Source organism: Argiope bruennichi, chromosome 3, assembly GCF_947563725.1.
Source record: "Argiope bruennichi chromosome 3, qqArgBrue1.1, whole genome shotgun sequence".
In the NCBI taxonomy this organism is placed as follows: domain Eukaryota; kingdom Metazoa; phylum Arthropoda; class Arachnida; order Araneae; family Araneidae; genus Argiope; species Argiope bruennichi.
In genome coordinates, this window is record NC_079153.1 from 78635167 (window position 1) to 78655653 (window position 20487).

A 20487-nucleotide genomic window follows, 5' to 3' on the forward strand; every position below is an offset into this window, starting at 1 on the left:
TTCTGTTCTTAATACTTATTAATTTACTTTTTTTACCAAATAATAATAATTTTTTTTTATGTTAAAGCTCTTTTTTATTTGTTGTAGAATTTTTGGAAAACATTTTGAGATTAACAACAGCAGACAATTTCAATTACATTTCATGATATTATGTAAAATATTCTTTGTGTCACTCTTGGAAGTCTTTTTGCCACTTCAATCAGCCATACAAGAAATCAATATGGAAGTTTGGATTAAAGCAAAATAGTATGGTCAAAAACCACACAGTACTTACATACACATGGGAAGGGGAGGGACCCTGAATGAAAAAGTATCTAAATGTGGTGGAAATCAAGGTCAAAGAATTATGAAGAATTCCAGAATTATGATTACCGTTCTGACTCTTACCCCTTAGCCAGATAGAATCACTGAAAATTGTTAGTCTCAAGATACTAAAACAAGTAAAAATTCTTATTTCTACTATAACTGCATTTCTGTGCAATTGCAATGTTTGTATTCCCATATTATAATATTACTAGATACTTCTTTAGTGCTTCACTATATTTTAAATATCACAAAAAGAGAAAAAATTTTAAGATTTAGTTTAAATAAGAAAATTTCTTAGTATTATAAAAAAAATTAAGAATTGCTATATGAAGGATTCATACTAAATTCTAAATAGTTTAAAAGTAGTTTCAATTTATTTATACCTGTATTTAGAAAGGATTGGCTTTAAAGAAGAATTAACCTTTTCAATTGATTTGCTAAGTTTCTGTAGAAACTTATGTATATCATCTTCTTTTCTCTTCAACTGCTCCTCATAAGGGACATTCCAGTATGGTGTGACAGCATTTTTTAACCTTTAATAGAAATAAACAAATATAGTCACAATACTAAATCATTATATAGTTATATAAAATGAAAAACTGATGCAATAGGAAAAATTAGAAAACATTTTTAAACAAATATTGTGCCTAGTATATAACAGACAGAATACTGTCCAGTATTATTAAGTTTAGTATTCTATTAGGAATATTTAAAATAAAGAATCATTGAGAATGGACAAATAAACAGATTAATTTAAATGTTATGCCATTAAATTAAATGAAATTTGCTTCACTAGAGTTCTTAGTATTTGGGGGGGGGGATTTATGGATCACAAACTTTCTTTCAAAAAGGCACATTAAAAATTTAAATAATGTAGCATTTTTTTTTCAAAAGTAAAAATATTTTAAATATACTTAAGCTCTTAACTACTTTTTGTAGAACTACATTTATTTCCTTGAACATTACAATTACACATATACTTCCATTATAAATTTACATTAAAACAATAAGTAATTTTATGAATACTTTAGCTTCTGTAGAGGTTGGTAATAAAAATTTACAAAAATTAAATTTTCATATGGGTTTCACAGTAAAAAAGTAGCAATAAGTAAAGCATTCTGCTTATATTCATCTACAAGCACACAAAATTTCATGCTTCCATTAGCAAAATTTGCTGAGATATTAAAAGGTAAATTTATTGACTTATATCAAATTTTTTATCCCTTACACTGGTATTTGAAAGACTCTTATGGTACAAAAAACACATATTCTATTATGTGTTTTATGTGCTATAAGAATGATATATATATGCATTATAAAAACGATAAAATCAGAAAGGATAGAATCATTTATCAATTGCTATTAAATTTTAAAAATGCCTGAACAATATATTAATTGAAGTGTTAATAAAACTTGTAATAATGAACTTCTTCAATAACTATGTTGATTGCATTCTTCCAACCATATTTGCATACTATTGATAAAGAGTTCTTGAACTCATCAGTAGGATCTGAAATGTCTACTGGAAATTTGTTATGTAGTAAGTGATTTCATAAATACAAGTCAACAGGTGTAAGCCATCTTAGCTGTTATCAAATCCTACTGATCTTGGTAAACCAATACACCTGTCAGGGAATTCCACACTCAATTACCATTTATCATGTAGTAAGAAGAATCATTCAATTAATTGCAACCACATAAGACAAAATAGTGCCAAAAAGCAATTCAACATTAGTTCAGATGCAATGACATTCAAAACAAACTGGAAATATAGGTTACAATTCAGTACATTGCTGTACGAAACTTATGCAACTAATGACTTTCTAAAAATAATACATTATACATTTATACAAAACTGCCCTGATGCAAACTTCCACTGCCACTTCTTTGCAAAATGGATTTATTATTATTTAAAAAATGATAATTTTGATGATTGAGGTTCCTATTTACATTAGGGTGACATTAATTTATTAAAATTACAATTCTTAAAAAAAGGATGATTTAATTCTTCTCACAGTAGAACCCAAATACAAAGCTCAAGATGATAGTCATGATTTGATAACAATTATATATTATTATTCCAATTATATATTGAAGCAGTTTCTACATTATAATTTTTTTGAATATTGTGAATGATTATTTATAACTAGCGTAAGGAAAAATAAGCCACATGTAAATTTCTGTATCACTAGTATAATGCTTCGTCTTCTCTGGAATTTTATAGTTTTTATTTATTAAAATTTCCTAGAAAGATGTGAATTTGGAAAACACTGTTTGTATTCTAGAGTACATGATTACAGACAGTATAGATTACCAACATTTTGAAACAACCCTTGTTGGTGAATGTCCTTCCTCAAAAAAACTAATATTATGTAAATTGAAAGCAAAAAAGTCTTTTCTAGATTGGCATTGCATTATTTCTCAGAGTAATTTTAAATGTTCAATTTCTCAAGTTCCTTTTTCCTTCTTTATTAAGTCAGAGTTGAAACTACTGATCAATCACAATGAACATTAGAATGTGCAATTAGAAAATTACTTTCAAGTCATGATGATTGATGACACAACACAAGACAAATATTTGCATAAATTAGTATTTTTCTATTGAATAAATTTGCATTTTTAAAATAAATGCTTTTATTTAAATTTAAGAGCAGCGAATTCACGAATAAAAATATCAACAAATTTTTTTAGCTAGAATATGAAAACTTGTGAGTGCATGGCAGGGAAGCATTTTACTAACTGATGTCTTACACTTTTCTTTTTTTTTTTTTTTTTTTTTATGAACCTTTACAGAAGCAAAAAGGTATCTATACCCCCTTCATTTCATGAAACTCTTTTTTTAAATGTGTGTCTAGGTACAATATTTAGAAGGAAGACGCTTATTCTATTCTTTTATAACATCCTGTAAATAAAGCTTGCTATTAAAAAAAATTTTTTTTAATAATATATAAATAAAAGAGAAGAAAACTATCAAAACATCTTTCAAATTTACAAATACTATTTTTTAAAAAAAGTATTCCAGAAATTATTATTTGCCCATATTGTATGTATGCAATTTATTTAAGAGTTACCAACTTTAGCTCTATAGGTTCCTCTGTTTTAGCTTTTTTGGGATCAGAACAATCTTCAGATTCTCCTGCTTTTCTCTTTTTAGCCATTGGATCAGCAGCTGGATTGGCTTTCTGAAACAAGCAAATTTTTAACATAAAAAGAGGTGGGTGAGATTAAAAGATTTTATGCAATGAAATGAAAATTTTGATTTCCTACTTAAATATTTCAACATATAAAAAGAATATATTCTAGTTTTTATTCTCATTTAAAAATTAATCACACAAAAGATAAATAATAAGAATATTCCACTCATTTTTTATATTTTATTTAAAAATGATTCTAAATCTAAAAGAAAATTGTATTAGAAGAATCTTTTTATTTGATACAAAGACCCTCATCATGGCAATTAAAAGACAGAATAATAAGTTCTAAAGTTTGAAATAAAAATTTGGAAATGTTAATGATAGTAATTACTACGCAATATATTATCAGCAATGCTGATATACATTATCAAGTACATAATATTAATGCAGCATAGTATGAACCTTAATTTATTCATTTACAAGTGAGTATCTAAATAACATTCCAGAATAAACAATAAGTTTCATGCAGGATTTTAATATTTTATTTAATTTAGTATTAAAATTAATTACTTTTGCAGAAAGTGTCTTTCCTTTCCATTGGTAGCCATTTAACTGATTCAATGCTTTATCCCTGTCCTTTTCATCTCTAACAATAAAGATAAAACAAAGATCACAAATGAGAAAATACAAAAAAGAATTCCTCTGTGCTTAATGTAGATTATATACAAAAAAAAAAAATAATAATAATAATATCATATACAATATTTACTAAATGAATTTTTAGTTTCCATATACCGTTATCATTACTTAATTTGATAGCTATAGTTCTCCATAATAAAACAAAGTTTCCACTTATTTTAAAGAACATTAATAATTTATAGAAAAATATCACCAGAAATGATGGATTATACAAACAAGATATTCAATAGTAAACATTATAAAGGAAGAAATAGCTGATTTTTAAAAGAAATTGTGGAAGGACTTATTATTGAAAATTTACTGTACATTCTACTTCTAAAAATATCTATACTTTTAGACCTAGCATATAGGTTTTCCAAATGACAAATATTCCTTTATTCCGATGATTGATTTTTCATTATGTAATGGTAGAAGGGTAAAAATCAAGCATTATTTCCTTTATAATACAGTTAAAGAAGACTTATAAAGCATCATATTTTATAACAATATTTTAAAATTTCACTAATCCATGTTTGACTTTGGCTGAAAGTAAAAAGACAGATTTTGTTAAAATAAATTCAAGCTAATCTAATCTTCAAAACATAAGCAATGCATGTTAAGAAAGAAGAGCATACAATTAAAACAAAATATAACTATTCAAATAAACACACCAATGTCTCTGATAAGAGTTATTTTTCACCAAAGAGAGATAATGAACAAACAAATATTAAAAATTCAGATGTTTTAAAGATAGATTCCTAAATACAGTAAAAAAATCATTGAAACAGAAAATGTGTTTATGAAGACAGGGGGGGGGGATGACTTAAAAAAATGGTACTTTTCTGTTAGCTGGGCACAAGAGAAAAATAATGTAAAAGTCCGCCAAATTAGCGTTTGGTTCACAACCAAAAAAATCGCCAAATAATGTAGAATTCTGCCAAATTTGCATTTGTTTCACAATTGGTGACATTTGCACCCAGCTAAGGGAAAAAGTACAAAAAAAAAATTATTAATAAAAAAACTTAAAAGTTTCCTGAAATAAAAATATACTGCCATTTTGCTATGTATATAACATACTACTTATTTTCATATACTAATATGTGAGTCATCATAATTTTTCTTCTTCTATTGAGCTATTTTGTGTTTGTATCAGATCACTGAACTCTCAGTTTGGAAGATTCTGCTACTATGAAAATCGAAGTGATAAATTTTTGAAATAATTATAGGTTTCATATAACAAGCTGTCATTCTGCTATTTTATCTTCCTTTGCTGTCTGATATTTTGCATTCTTATAAATACATATTTTATTATATAATTAACAGTGACCACGAAATGATGAATGTTAGTGAAATTAAAATTTGAAAAAATTAAAATGAAAAAAATTATTTCAAATGCCATTTTTTTATTGTTATTGTTTGTTAGAAAACCCACGACAGAGTTCATCAGCTCCAATCACTTGATTAACTCCAAAAATTTCAGGTTGACAGGAAAGCTTAAGCAATTTAGATGTGTTATTAGTAGTCACCAGCCCTTTGCCACTCTCTCTTATACAGTGAAATAGATAAATGATTAAAAAACTTTCACTTTACATTTTCTAGGTGGAAAAATATCGGTTGAATTCCAAAAAAATCATTATACCAGTTCAAAAATTGTTTCATATTAATATTTATGACCCCTAGATACATTATTAATGTTTTATCACCTTTTTCAGAAGACATATGCATATTATAAAAAAAAATCAATTTACTATAAAAATATCTCTCTGTATGCAAAACCAATGTTGTTGTTTTTTCTCTTTATAATGTTCTGTTGTAATTTGATTGCATTTAAGCAATTCCTTTGCATAATTTTTTTTTTCTTGTTGTAGCTAAATTTTGCAAATAATATATTTATGCATCTTGGTTTAAATTCATTTTTTTTTCAAACTATTGAACTAAAAAAAATGTTCCAAATTTTTCTGTCAATTCAAACACATGTATAATCCAAACTTGCAAAATGTTGCCAAATAGCATTTAACATATTCAGGAAGATTCAATATCCACATAAGAGTTTTTTTTAAATAAATATTTCCATTATTCATGGTTTCTTAATTTGACAAAAATGCTACATTAATAAAGAAACAAAACTTTATTGGGGGAATATTTTAAATCTTCACTGATTGGATAAGTTACAAAAAGCTTTGATTTCATTCAGGGAATAATTGAAAAACAGTCAAAGAAGGTATTTGATTATTCCTGTTTTAAATTAAAGAGAAATGGCCAAATTATCACCTTAAAAATATTGAAATCACTAGAAAAAAAATGTCAGATACAGAAGTTCTTGTTTCAATTTTTAAAATTTTTTTGGAAAAAATAACTAATTAATGACTAAAAAATTTCTTAGAATTCAATGAATTATGCTAGAAGTCCAGAACATTTTTCTATATACAACAATTGTTTGCTCTTTTGTTATGCAAGGATTCCTCTCCCCTCCCCCATTATCATTAGAAACCTTATTTCTGGGAAGTACATATGAAAATCCTCCAAAACAATATAAAAAATTAAATAAAAAATTGCCAGCATTGAATCATAAAATTCAAGTTTTGAAGAACATTAAATGCAATCACTATTGCATGCAAAATTTCGTGACTGTAATTACAATAGACTTGTATTTGCATTACTGATATGCAGATAGCTACACGTACAAACACTTTTCTTTTATAACTAGTGATTATTTAAGTATATTTTTATTTTAGCGAATTTGGAGGAAATTTACATTAGTTGGCGATTTCTCGCTCGCACCCGACTAACGGATTGGGAACCAAACGTGAATTTGGGGGTAAAAAAAGATTAACCTCGATTTTTCAAGCAAGTTCGATTAATTTTCGTCTTTTTATTCTCTCACACACAGGATGCTCCGAAACACATCTCGAGGTGTTGAATGCCTCACTTCATTCAAAAAGGAGTTACTAAGTGCTTGCCTGGAAAATTGTCATATTTTTTAGCAGGCTTTTTAAAAAGTTATACCAGAATGTAAGAAACTTATTATATTAGGACTTTTGCATTTATACAAGACATTTTTAAAACTTCGAAGTTGTTACAAAGTCATAATCAATTATTATATTTTGTTCAAATGTATATATTATCATTAATATTTCTGTTCATGATTATTATATTAAAAATACATATTCTTAAATTTGGTATTGTGATTATATCGTAATTCATGTTTCCATTTAAAACGAATGCATATCTCAGATGTTTAATATTTATTTACTAAGTGTTTGCCTGGAAAATTACAATTTTCCATTACAAAATTGTAATTTTCCAAACAAGCACTTAGTAAATAAATATTAAACATCTGAGATGTGCATTCATTTTAAATGGAAAGATGAATTACGATATAATCACAATACAAAATTTAAGAATATGTATTTTTAATATAATAATCATGAACAGAAATATTAATGATAATATATACATTTGAACAAAATATAATAATTGATTATGACTTTGTAACAACTTCGAAGTTTTAAAAATGTCTTGTATAAATGCAAAAGTCCTAGTATAATATAATAAGTTTCTTACATTCTGTTATAACTTTTTAAAAAGCCTGCTAAAAAATAATTAAATGTTACAAAATATTTATAAATTTTCCAGGCAAAGCACTTAGTAATTCCTTTTGGAATGAAGTGAGGCATTCAATACTTCGAGATGTGTTTCAGAGCATCCTGTGTGTGAGAATAAAAAAAAAAAAAAAAAAATAATCAAACTTGATGAAAAATCGAGGTTAATCTTTTTTTTTTTTTACCCCCAAATTCGTGTTTGGTTCACAATCCGTTCGCAGGGCGTAAGCGAAAAATCGCCAAATAATGTAGAATTCCACCAAATTCGCGTTTGGTTCACAATTGGCGACATTTGTGCCCGGCTAACGGAAAAGTACCAAAAAAAATTATTAATAAAAAAGCTTAAAACTTTCCTAAAATAAAAATATACTTAAATAATCTCTAGTTATAAAAGAAAAGTGTATATACATGTACCTATCTGCATATCAGGAATGCATATATGTCTATTGTAATTACAGTCATGAAATTTTGCATACAAATAGTGGTAATGGTAATTTAATGTTCCTCAAAACTTGTATTTTATAATTCAATGCACATAACTTTTTAAATTTCTTATTTAATTTTTTGTATTGCCTTGGGGGATTTTCATATGTACTTCCCAGCAATACGGTTTCTAATCATAATAGGGGATGGGGAGGAATCTGAAGTGTTTTGGTAATTATGTAAGTAATTCCATAATCAAAAGGTAAACACCATAACATTTAATTCACCACTTACTTCATTCCATCTGTTGCCAGATGAAACTCACATAAATATGATTGCTGGCTCACACTTGGGTTGCCAGATGCTACAGAGTATTCCCCCAGTGACAGAGGAGAATACGATGGAACGATACAATATATACATTATAATTACATGAGCATATATGAATAATAAGAAAATATTACAAATAAAAGTTGATTATTTACATTGCAAATAATTAAAATGACGATTATTACAATTATTAAAAACGAGACATAAGCAATTTTAGTTTTTTTTTAATGCATATATAATCAAGGTATTTGATAATACTAATAGGTGATATATGTTGATAGCTTCGATGGGAAATGAACTCGTCTGCCCGATCTAGTTGTCACAGTTTTATCGTCAGGATGTTTGTCGGACCGGGAATTTGCTGGAGAGACAGTTTTTTTCTGCATGAAGAATTGGGAGTTTTTTCTTCACAAGTAGGAATTAAATATGCTGGCTTGACACGATCTATGGAGACAGTTGATATCCTTCCATTCAGTTCGTTGGTAAAATTTTTCTGAGTCTGTTTGAATACTTTGTGAGGACCTGTAAAAGGCGGGCACAAAGGAGGTTTCACTCTGTCAATCCTTAAAAATACATGTGAGCAAGTTTTTAAAGATAGATTGACATAGAACTTTGTTTTACCATATGCTGATATCGCTACAGGATTCAGTTCACGCATCGTATTTCGAAGACGATTGACAAAGATGTTGTCACAAGGTGCAATCATACATGTTTCTATCATATCACAAGGACGTTCTAGAGTTGTTCCGTACACCAATTCAGCACAAGAAGCTTTGATGGCTCCTTTGACAGTAGTTCGGATTTCCAAAAGAATTATACGTAGAGTTTTTGTCCATTGAGCGCTTTCATGGGCTTTTATTGATGATTTTAAATGACGATGGAATCTCTTCACAATACCATCTGCGATCGGATGGTATGCTGTCATGCGGATTTGATTAGTGCCTAACATTTCTGAAAACTCGCGATATAAAGATGACTGCATCTGCGAGCCTTGATCTGTAGTTATTATTGAAGGGCATCAGAATCGAGATATCCAAGTATGAAAAATTGCTCAACAAATGATTTTGGTTTGCATGTCTGCAATTGGAATAGCTTCAGGCCATCTTGGGAATCTATCGATCATTGTTAACAAATAGATACAACCATTGGATGGCGGTAAAGGACCAACAATGTTAATATGTATGTGTTGAAAACGAGAATCGGGCAAGCTAAATGTCCCTAATGGAGCTTTAGTATGGCATTGAACTTTTGACCGTTGACAGGGTTCGCACCGCCTCACCCATTCTTTTATATCTCGCTTCATAAATGGCCAAACATATCTTGAGCTGATTAATTTTGTCGTTTTTGCTATTCCTGGATGTGAAATGTTATGCAGCTGTTTAAAAAATAAGTATGCGAAAAGATTCTGGAACAAATGGTTGTGATGAACCAGTTGAAATGTCACAAATTAAGTCAGAATTCGTGCTCAAACAAGGTTTGAGTGCAAGTTGAAGTGAGGGAACTTTTGTTATGTAAAAACTATATAATGTAATTTGTTATATAAAACCATACTTACATTAATTACCTTGTTGGGGGTAACACCAGCAATTTTCTTGACCATTAACATCGACAATTCTCGCTCAAAGCTCCCATCCTTATTTGCAACAGTTGTTCTGACACAATTATTAACCACCATAGTAGCGTCATTCACACATGATACAACAGTATTTATTCTTTCCAATCTTAACTGAAGTCGTTCTGCGCAAGCTTTCGTACACAAACAAGACTGACTTCCTACATTCAATAAGCATCGAACCTCCACAAACGCTGAATATTTATTTTTAACCAATGCACGAACAGTACTAAGAAGGACATTTTTACTTTTGCTCTTTTGAAAACTCGTCACAACTATCTTAGGGTGGGTATTGACCGATGTTTGTTTTACCGTTTGGCTCTGCACTACCTTCTCGGTATGGACGGGTTCACCAATCGCAATAATTTCAGACGGTGAACTAGAATTATTTCCCTGGCGCGGAAAATGTAACATTTGATTATGAGATTTGCCGCAAAAACAATTTCTATCAGAGCGACAATCACGAATTTTATGTGGTAACAAGCAATGGAGACACAAATCATTCCGTTTCACTACATCAACTCTTTCCCATACAGAAAGTTTCTTAAACTGGGGGCAGTTATAAAGAGGATGATTGGCACTATTCTTACACATAACACACTTTGCGTTTTTTATTTCTGACAAGAACATTTTAGAAACGGTTTGATCAGAACGCCAATTTAGAAATGTTTGCGATTTATTTCTCATAAATCTTTGTTTCCCCTACTACGATCTTCCAATTTAGAAATGCTTGCGATTTATTTCTCATAAATCTTTGTTTCCCCTACTACGATCTTATTGTTTATCTCACTTTGACATTTCGATGATAAGAAAATGTCATACTCCCTACCGAGCTCATGAGGTTTAAAATAATTTTCACCTTGTTTTACCGCTATGTGAGTCATTAATTCTCGATTAAGAGTTTCGAAAATTCTATTGGAAACTATAAGCTCGCATAGAGACTGGAAATCCTTCACTTTGCGCAACTGACAATAGTAGTCAAAAGATGCACTTAATGTGGATGCAAATTGAACAAAACTCTCCGATGGGGATTTTTGAGTTGTCTTAAAATTATTTCAACATTCCTGAGGGGTGGGCTCAAATTCTTTTAAAACTCAAGTTTTAATTTTCTTATAATCATTTAAATCTTCTTGATTAATATAAACTAGCAAATTACTGACTCTTTCACCCAAAATATTCAACAGAATTTCTGCTTTCAAATTTTCTGATACATTTTTGGTTTGGAAAGAGTTGAAAAATAAATAAAAGGATTCCGATTTACAAGGTACGGGAATGGTTAATGTTTTAATACTTTTTATTAAGCTTTCTAATTCAATAGTTGAGGAACTCGAATCCAGGTTTTCAGTACTTTGAATATTATTTAATGATTCTTTTTTAGCATTTGCTACCTCGATTTCTTTCTCTATTTGACACAATTTTAACTTTTCTAGTTCTAACTTCAATTCATTTTCTATTTTTTTCTTGCATTAGCTTTGCCTGAGTATCGTCTATTGCTTGATCTACTTCCTTTTATGTTTTAAACACTTCACTTTCCACAATTATCTCCCTCAACTGAATTACTTTAACATTATCAGGAACGGAAAGCCCTAACTCTTCCGCGATAATCCGCAACTCCTCTTTCTTTAACTTAGTACTCAAAGGCATGGTTGATATACGTGAAAATAATATTAACATACAACCTCTCACAAATTATACCTTTTTGTACCGCAAATTTTGCGGGAAAACTTTCAAATCGAAACAACGACACCTTGAATAAGAATTCCAAAACGAAACCGAAATCAACTTTGTCAGAAATTCTACTTTCAACTGCATAGCAAATTGCACAACAAAATACACTGACAGGAATTACTAATCCTAATCCGAAAGTAAATAAATTTTCATAAAAAATATCAACAAACCAAAACTATTTCTTGCATAATAAAATCTCAATAAAAAAATCTCCAATTCAAAATTAACTCCAATTTCACATAAACAAAAAATAACCAACAATTAAATCACACAAATTATGAATATCTCACCTTAATCTCTTCATCCGAAATTCCATAACTCATTACTTCTCCAAAAAAATATTTCCGGATATCATCGTAATAAATTCTATCACGCATCTCAATCCTTTTGATTCCAGCGAAAACCAAACTAGCTATTCAAAAAAAAATTCCAAAGGTCGCAAATATTTCTTCTGGCTTGTCATACGGATCAAAATGTTAACTCCTCACACAACACATCGACGGACCATATTATTTACTCCTCACACCACATCCATTTTGTTAATTATCTCTACCATATTACTCCTCAAAGAGGGGGGGGGGGAACGCCATATTAGACACATACATTTATTACAATGCAACACAGAGAAACACATCGCGTCACGTGATCAGGCGGAATGGAGAAAAGCCCGCGAACAGGTACCATATGAAGTGGGGAAGAATAATTACTTCTTCAGGACCAATGACCCAATCGGATCATATTTTGAAACTCCGGTTTCGCTATTTTTAATCGATTTGGAGCTAATCTGCGGGGCTTCGCTACAATTGGAGGACCTATTGTTGTTATAAAATGAAGAGCATTATGTTTAACTATTTGGTTGGGTAATTTAGTAATCGAGGGAAATTCGGATAAAAGTGTACGATACACCGAATTTCCTAAAATTGTTTTAACAGAATACACTGATGCTTCTTTTACACGGTCCATAGAATGAAATTTTGTTTTTAAATCTCTTGGACATTTTTTGTGCAGATCGGGTACTAATTCATGAAAATATAAAAAATCTTCACCTAAAATAGGCGTACTGATTGTAAACAATGTCAGTAAAAATATCGTTGCGGACGCCTTTTCTATTACAATTCACTCAAATGATCAAAAGATCCCCAGATGAGTGATATACTCACGAAAAAGTGTATTAATCAGTGTTCTTAAATGCAATTAACGACCCTGATTGCATATCACAGTTCTTTATTAACGGACAAACACATTCAAAAACAAACTACACTATTTACAAGATGTTGCCATACAGCACAAGCTAAATCGAAACAAAACAAATAATTCTTAGGTTATAGGTCGACGGTTTGTATTCAGATATTGAAAATAATATTGCACAATCTTAAATTGAACACATACATTAGACAAAAAAATAAACAGAGTGAAATATTTTACAACATGTTACATACTCCCACCTTGCAAAGTGAAGGGTTACAAACTGAACTTTGCAATCTAAAACAAATTGAAATTTATTACACTTAATTCCTCGTGAAATCTGAAAAATTGAAAGGAGTTCACAAGTCCAATTTATAAGAAACTTTCATGGTCCTTCCCAATCTGGTTTTGGTATGGTGTATCTCCTCAGAATTATCAGTCCTTTCAACAGGAGAATTGGGAACTTGGTCTGCAGGTGAATCAGGAACAAGTTCAGCAGGTGAATCAGGAACATGATCAGCAGATGAATCAGGAGTCTTCTCAACAGATAAGACGCTTTTTCCTGAGGCCTTCAAAACACCAATTTCAGTTTTTGCTGACACTTCCAATGGATAAAGCCTTTGGAATGGACGGATCCTCTCACCATGGGAGGTTCTAATTCTCGCTACTCTAGGGACAGCATCTTTGCCAGGATAAACCTCCAAGATAACACCAAGAGGCCAGTCAATGCGTCGAATATTGTCATGCCCAATCAGTACAACATCGCCCACTTCTAAAACATCACTTTTCCTTGTCCCTCTGTGGACCAGAAGAGCAAGATATTCATTTCTAAATCTTTGTCTAAGATCTTCACGCAACTTCTGCAAATATTTGGTGCGCTTTACCAACGAAGATCGATCTACTTTATCTAAATCTGGCGTTTCATAGTTGCTGTTTCCGTGAATAAACATGGCTGGGGTCAAAGGTAGCAATTCATTTGGATAATCTTGTATGTATGTCAACGGTCTAGCATTGATTATTGACTCACAGTCACATAAGATGGTTAGGAGCTCTTCATAATTTACAATAGATTTTCCTAATACTCGACGTAAAAGCTCTTTGAGCATTCTCACAACACGCTTCCACCATTCACCCCACCAGGCTGCTGTGGGTGGGATAAATTTCCAAGTGATTTTCTGAGCAGTTGAGTACACAGCAATTTTATCCCAATCTAATGCTGGCAACGCATTATTTGTCCCTACGAAATTAGTACCGTTGTCACTGTAAAGTACTGAAATCCTGCCTCTTCTCGCAATGAATCGCCTTAAGGCTTGAATAAAAGTATCAGTAGTGAGTGATTGGACTAATTCAAAATGCACCGCTCTGTAGACAGCCCAAGTAAATAAAACAATCCAGGCCTTTCCTTTCGACTTAAGATAAAGAGGACCTGCATAATCTACTCCTGTTACTTCAAATACCTTTGTCCGAGTAACTCTATCTCTAGGCAGTGGAGCGAAGGGCACTTCAAGATGTTTAGCTTTAAAACGCTTGCAAATCACACACTCAGAAAGAACCTGCTTTACTAATCTTTTGGCTCTAATTATCCAAAAATTTCTCTCTAAGCCGGGCGAGTAATATTAAAGAGCCTGCATGCATTGCTTTTATATGCTCCTCTCGAATTAATTTCACTACAACATCATTGGCAGGTAAGAGAATTGGGAACTTGAAATCTTCCTTCTCACAACTATCTGCCAGTTTGGTTCTTATTCTCAGAAGCCCATCTTCATCTTTAAATGCTTGCATTTTAGCAAGAAGTCTCTCATCTTGAAAGGCATTTGACTGCATGGACTTGAAATAGAAAATCTCTGCTTGTCTGAATTCTTCATAGACTAAGCTTCCTTTTAACTTGGTTGCATTCGAAACATTATGAATAAAACGTAGAATCCATGCCACTACTCTAATGTTTCTACTATAGGTGGAAAAATAATCACTCTTAATACCTGTTCTTTGAATATTCATCATAGAGGTCACGATAGCTGTTCTCTCTTTATTCACTTCTTCCTCTTTGACATCTACTACCACATCTAACAGGCCATTCATGAGACGAAAGATACAACCAACTGGGACATTCCCACCATTTCGAATTGCAAAGCTGCTTCCCTGAACACCCTCTACTTGGACAGTCCGCTGGATTCAGTGTTCCAGGAACGTGTCTCCAGGCTTTGACTGGTGTCAGCTTCCGAATTTCTTGAACACGGTTGTAAACAAATATACCCCACGGTTCTTCTCTCTTCAACCAAGCTAGCACTGCAGTAGAGTCTGTCCAGAAATAAACATTGTCTGTTGGAAACTCTTTCAAGACAGTGGAAGAAAGACGAGCAGATATAGCAGCACCAAGAAGTTCCAGCCTTGCAATAGTTGTTTCCTTTTTTCCACAAGGTGCAATTCTGGTTTTACTCTGCACCAGTTGTATGTGTACAGAGTTTCCACTATCGACTCGTAGGAAAACAACCGTAGAATAGACTAGTTTGCTTGCGTCGCAAAAAAAAATGCAATGAAATATTCTCAAATCCGCTATCACAGTGTAACCATCTTGGTATTTTAACATGCTTCAAATATTCCAGCTCCATTAGCCACTTCAGAAAATCTTGACGTGTTTTTAGATCTACTTCTTCATCCCAACCGATTTTAGATTTCCATAAATTTTGTAGCCAGAGTTTTGGTAGTAGCAACACTGGACTGGTAATCCCCAAGGGATCAAACATTTTGTGGGAAGCAGCAAGAATATTTCTTTTCGTGATTACCTCTTCCTCAAATCAGGAATATTTATTGAAAGAGTATCACAATGTCTGTCCCAAATCGTTCCCAGGATGATTGTAGGACTTGTTATAGGATCAGATGGGCTAGAGTGCTCCCACCCTCGTAAGTCAAATTTTCTTTCAGCCATGATCTCCGTAGCTACGTCAATAAATCGTTCTAACTCCGACTGGGTTTTGACGCTTGCTAAACAATTGTCCACATAAAAGCTGTTCATCAATTTTTGAATAATGCACTCAGGGTATCTTCCCCGGCCTTGCTTCGCTTCTTCCAACTTTCTCTCCAAGTGGTATTGTATTGTTGACCCAAGCAAGAATGGGCTGCTGGAAACACCAAACACCACTCGGCAATGTCGGTAATGTATGAGCTCTCCTTCTTCACTGTGCCACAAAAATCGCAGGAAATTTCGATCCTCCTTATATAGACTTATTTGTAAGAAGGCCTTCCGTATATCAGCAGAAATGCCAAACCTATACAGTCGAAACCTTGTTAACATGGAAGGGATCAATTCAATCAAGTTTAATCCCTTTTCCAAACAGTCATTGAGGCTGACCACTCCCTTTTGTTTTGATGAAGCGTTAAAGACGGGCCTAATTTTCGTAGTGCTGTTCGGCTTCACCACATGTCGATGGGGCAGATAGTGACAAGCAGACTTTATTTCTTCTTGGGGAACTTCTTCAATTATGCCTTCTCGTTCCCATTCTTTAAAGACATCACCGTATTCTTGAAATAAGTTTTCCTTCTTCAGCTTATGGGTTGTCACTTGCAACCCTTTGAGTGCCAAACTGAAGTTGTCTGGAAGAGGCAAATAACCGTCAAGCCACGGCAGGGAGACAAGGAATCGCTCTTCTTCATCGACCTTGACAGTTCTTAAGAAGTGCTCAATCGACGCTTTATGAAGCTCCTCTTTGGTTTTTTGTTCTGAAGGATCTTGGATCCCCAAGGAATCCAATCTCCATAATTGGGAGATATCCATCTCTTTCACAAATAGGGAGGCCACCAGCATAGCATTGTATGACGACATCTCACTCTCAGGAACTTTACCTGACAGAGTCCAGCCAAGTAATGTCTCCATGGCAACAAGCCCACAGGATAGAACTCTGCGTTGGCCAGTCATGAGCTTCCCTATCACATCTGAGCCAAGAAGCACTTGCACAGATTGTGGCTCCTTCCCTATATCTGATAGCCTGATCTTCATCTCATGAAGCTCTGTAATCCAAGAAACTGGAGTGACTGATGAAATTTTGTCGCATATAGATGGCTGGTCTAATGCTTCCAGGTTGCATGTAACACTGTTGTCTTGATTTCTCAGCTTTATCCTATAGCAATTATGTTCGCATTTGTCAGATTCAATGCCCCCAAACAATGAGTGCATCAGAATTTCTTTTCTGAGTGGGATATATCCCATTTTCTCAACAACATTCTTTAATACATAAGTCTTTTGTGACACAGAATCTAGAATTGCCCTAACTGGGATTTCTTTGTTACCACACACCATTTTTAATTTCAACGTTTGAAGGAACACTCTGGGACTAGAAGTGTTGTTGGCCATATTAACTTCAACATTTGGACTCTTATTCTCACTCTTGAATGATTCTTGATTCTTTGCCTCTAGAGACTCACATATAAGTGGGACATGCTTTTTTCCACATATTACACATCTTAAAAATGCCTTACAAGAACGAGATGTATGCTTTGGTGTTATGCAAGCAAAATAACATTGCTTCTCCCTTAAAATATTATACCTTTCAGCCAAACTCATCTTCTGAGCTTGAAAACAGTCTGGGCTCGAGTGTTTCCCAGTACAGAAAACACATTCTTTCTTCACTTCTTTTGAAGCTTAGTAAATAAATTCGCAGCTGTAGGTACCTTTTTCATTGGAAAATCTTACTTTTTTCTTAAATGATTGGCGATTTTCATCTGCACCCAAGCCAAAACCAGCCATAGCTAAATTAATTCTTTCTTCGCCCTCCATTTCTGCTTTAAGAAAAGTCATTAAGTTGGTTAAACGTTCTTTAGCATCAGTTGAGACTGCTGAAGAAGCACTTCTATTCCATGCTTTCAAAAAGTCCTCTTGAAAACAAGACTCCACCATGGGATAAAGAATTGGAGCACATTTATCAGTAGTTACTCCTAAAGTCTCTCAGATAAGATTCGAGTTTATCATAGAGAGATGTCATCGATATTTTCTCATGTTTCTGAACCGAAATAATCAGCTTTAATAATTCCAGTACATAAACTTCTACTAATAGTTCATCTCTCCCAAATCGCGCTTTTAAACTTTCAACTGCTTTGGCATAATTGGCTGCTGTTGCCGGGAAGCTTTCTACTACTTCTCGGGCCCGTGATCCATTTACAGTAGCTTGCACAAGATATTGAAATTTATTCTCAGGCGCGATTTCATCATCGTTATGAATGTGTTGAAACTGGCTCCAGAATTGTAGCCAATCTTTAATATCGCCATTAAACTGTCTAAATTCTAATTTTGGCAGATTAAATTTCTTTTTAGCACCAGATATAACAGTATTTTGAGACTCACCTGTAATTGGCAACGTTGGTCTGATTCTCGCCAATTCCAGTTCGTGTTCTCTTATTTTTCCACTTTCTTCGTATTCTAGCTGTTTTAATCTTTCCGCTTTTTCAAATTCTGTTTTCTTTTGTTTTTGTTCTTTTTTTAGTTTTCGCTGGCTCACGGCCGTTACTAAAATATTTGTCACAAAGTCTGGATCATCCAAATACTCTTTGCTATTCAAAATAATATATTTCAGTTCAGAAATTTTTACCTTATCAGGCAGTGTCTCTCCAATTTCTTCTGCTACAAACAACAAGTCCTCTTTCAAGAAGCCCTTAGCTGTTTTAAACATATTTGTATTCAAAAACAATGTCCTGTCGCGTAACGCCAGAAATGTAAACAATGTCAGTAAAAATATCGTTGCGGATGCCTTTTCTATTACAATTCACTCAAATGATCCCCAGATGAGTGATATACTCACGAAAAAGTGTATTAATCAGTGTTCTTAAATGCAATTAACGACCCTGATTGCATATCACAGTTCTTTATTAACGGACAAACACATTCAAAAACAAACTACACTATTTACAAGATGTTGCCATACAGCACAAGCTAAATCAAAACAAAACAAATAATTCTTAGGTTATAGGTGGACGGTTTGTATTCAGATATTGAAAATAATATTGCACAATCTTAAATTGAACACATACATTAGACAAAAAAATAAACAGAGTGAAATATTTTACAACACATTACACTGATATCGGCTATGAGAAATGTCCAAGAATATACTCTTCTTAATTTAAAATCTAAGGAAAGGGTTTTTAGTCCGTAAACATTATTTGAGGACGAATTAGCTGCAAAAATTGTTTGCTGGGAAGGATTTCTTTTTTGATAGATGTTAGTGGGAATTAAAGACACGTCGGAGCCTGTGTCGACAAGAAAGGAAATTGATATCTGGTCTCGAATGAACAAGCGACGCGATGTCTGTGGCAAAATATACATCGCCATTTTCTATTCCCTGAAAATTGAAAGGGAAACGCATTTTTCGGGTTTGCAGTTTTTTTGCAAATGACGGTGATACCAGCAAACGGATGAATTTCGATTTTGACTGTTATTTCTCGATCTGTGGTTAGATCTGTTTTTGCGGAAAGGGGAGCGGCTACGAGAAAACTCATGTTTACCGATTAGGGCATTTAATTTTTCCATTTCGCGAAGTAATTTTTCTTTCCACGAAATTCGTATTGGTTTTATTAACAACATCAATTTCCATGGGAACAAATGTAACTTCTAAAATCCTATCAGAAATTTCAGCTGCTTATCTAATGTTAAGTCTGTATTGGGAGCTAAGATAGTTTGTACCGATGTTGGTAGAAGATGCAAAAATAATTCTAGCATGAAGTTTTCTGGGACTTTTAATGTTTCTGCCCGACGTTTCATATTTCTCAATAAGTCAGGAGGTTTCCTGCCATTAATTCTTGGCCCGAGAGGAGCTGACGAATCTCCTGCTGCGAAGATTCCCCAGATCTATTTATGAGTTCCGTTTTTAAATGAGAGTACAGATCTTCAGTATCAGGCGTCATTAAAATATAAAGCACAACAGACACGACCTCAGGCGGCAAATGGGAAACAACGTAGTTATATTTCGTTACAGATTCTGTAATAGGTTTAGGAACAGCTGCTTTCGCACATAATAAACCATAAACCAAAGAGTAGGATCCTATCTATTATAGACCGAATATTTGTACTGCACTTACCTCAGACACGATGCAAGAAATCCTTTAGTCCCAAGCAAGTAGACAACTGCGTAGAATTCGAAATGAGAAGTGTTTAAGAACCGAAACTAAAAATCCGTCAAACAAAAGTAGCTCCAAAAGAAATGGAAACGCTTTGATGAGCATATTTTCTTTGCACAAGAGTCAAAATGCGATTCATTCATTCTACTCCCAAGCAGTCCACAAGTCACCACTGAAGTGTTTTGGTAATCATTTAAGTAAGTAATTCCATAATCAGAAGTTAAACACCATAAAGTTTCATTCACCGCTCACTTCGTTAGCCTGAAACTCGCATAAAAATGATTGCTCACTCACACTGGGGTTGCCAGATGCTACAAATCCTTGCATAACAAAAGAGCAAACAAATGTTGTACTATAGAAAAATGTTCTGGACTTCCAGCATAAT

The 20487-nt window shown here is 32.7% G+C and overlaps 1 protein-coding gene across 2 annotated transcripts in view; it reads right to left on the minus strand.

The window, feature by feature from the left end:
* The window catches only part of LOC129963365 (tRNA (uracil-5-)-methyltransferase homolog A-like), a 39638-nt gene that overhangs the window by 13203 nt on the left and 5948 nt on the right, over window positions 1-20487 (minus strand). For both annotated transcript variants that reach the window (XM_056077698.1, XM_056077699.1), the window contains exons 4-6: window positions 4011-4086; window positions 3382-3488; window positions 690-839 (exon numbers count right to left, since the gene is read on the minus strand). In XM_056077698.1, the coding sequence (XP_055933673.1) occupies window positions 690-839; window positions 3382-3488; window positions 4011-4086 (333 nt within the window). The remainder of the gene's footprint in view (window positions 1-689; window positions 840-3381; window positions 3489-4010; window positions 4087-20487) is intronic.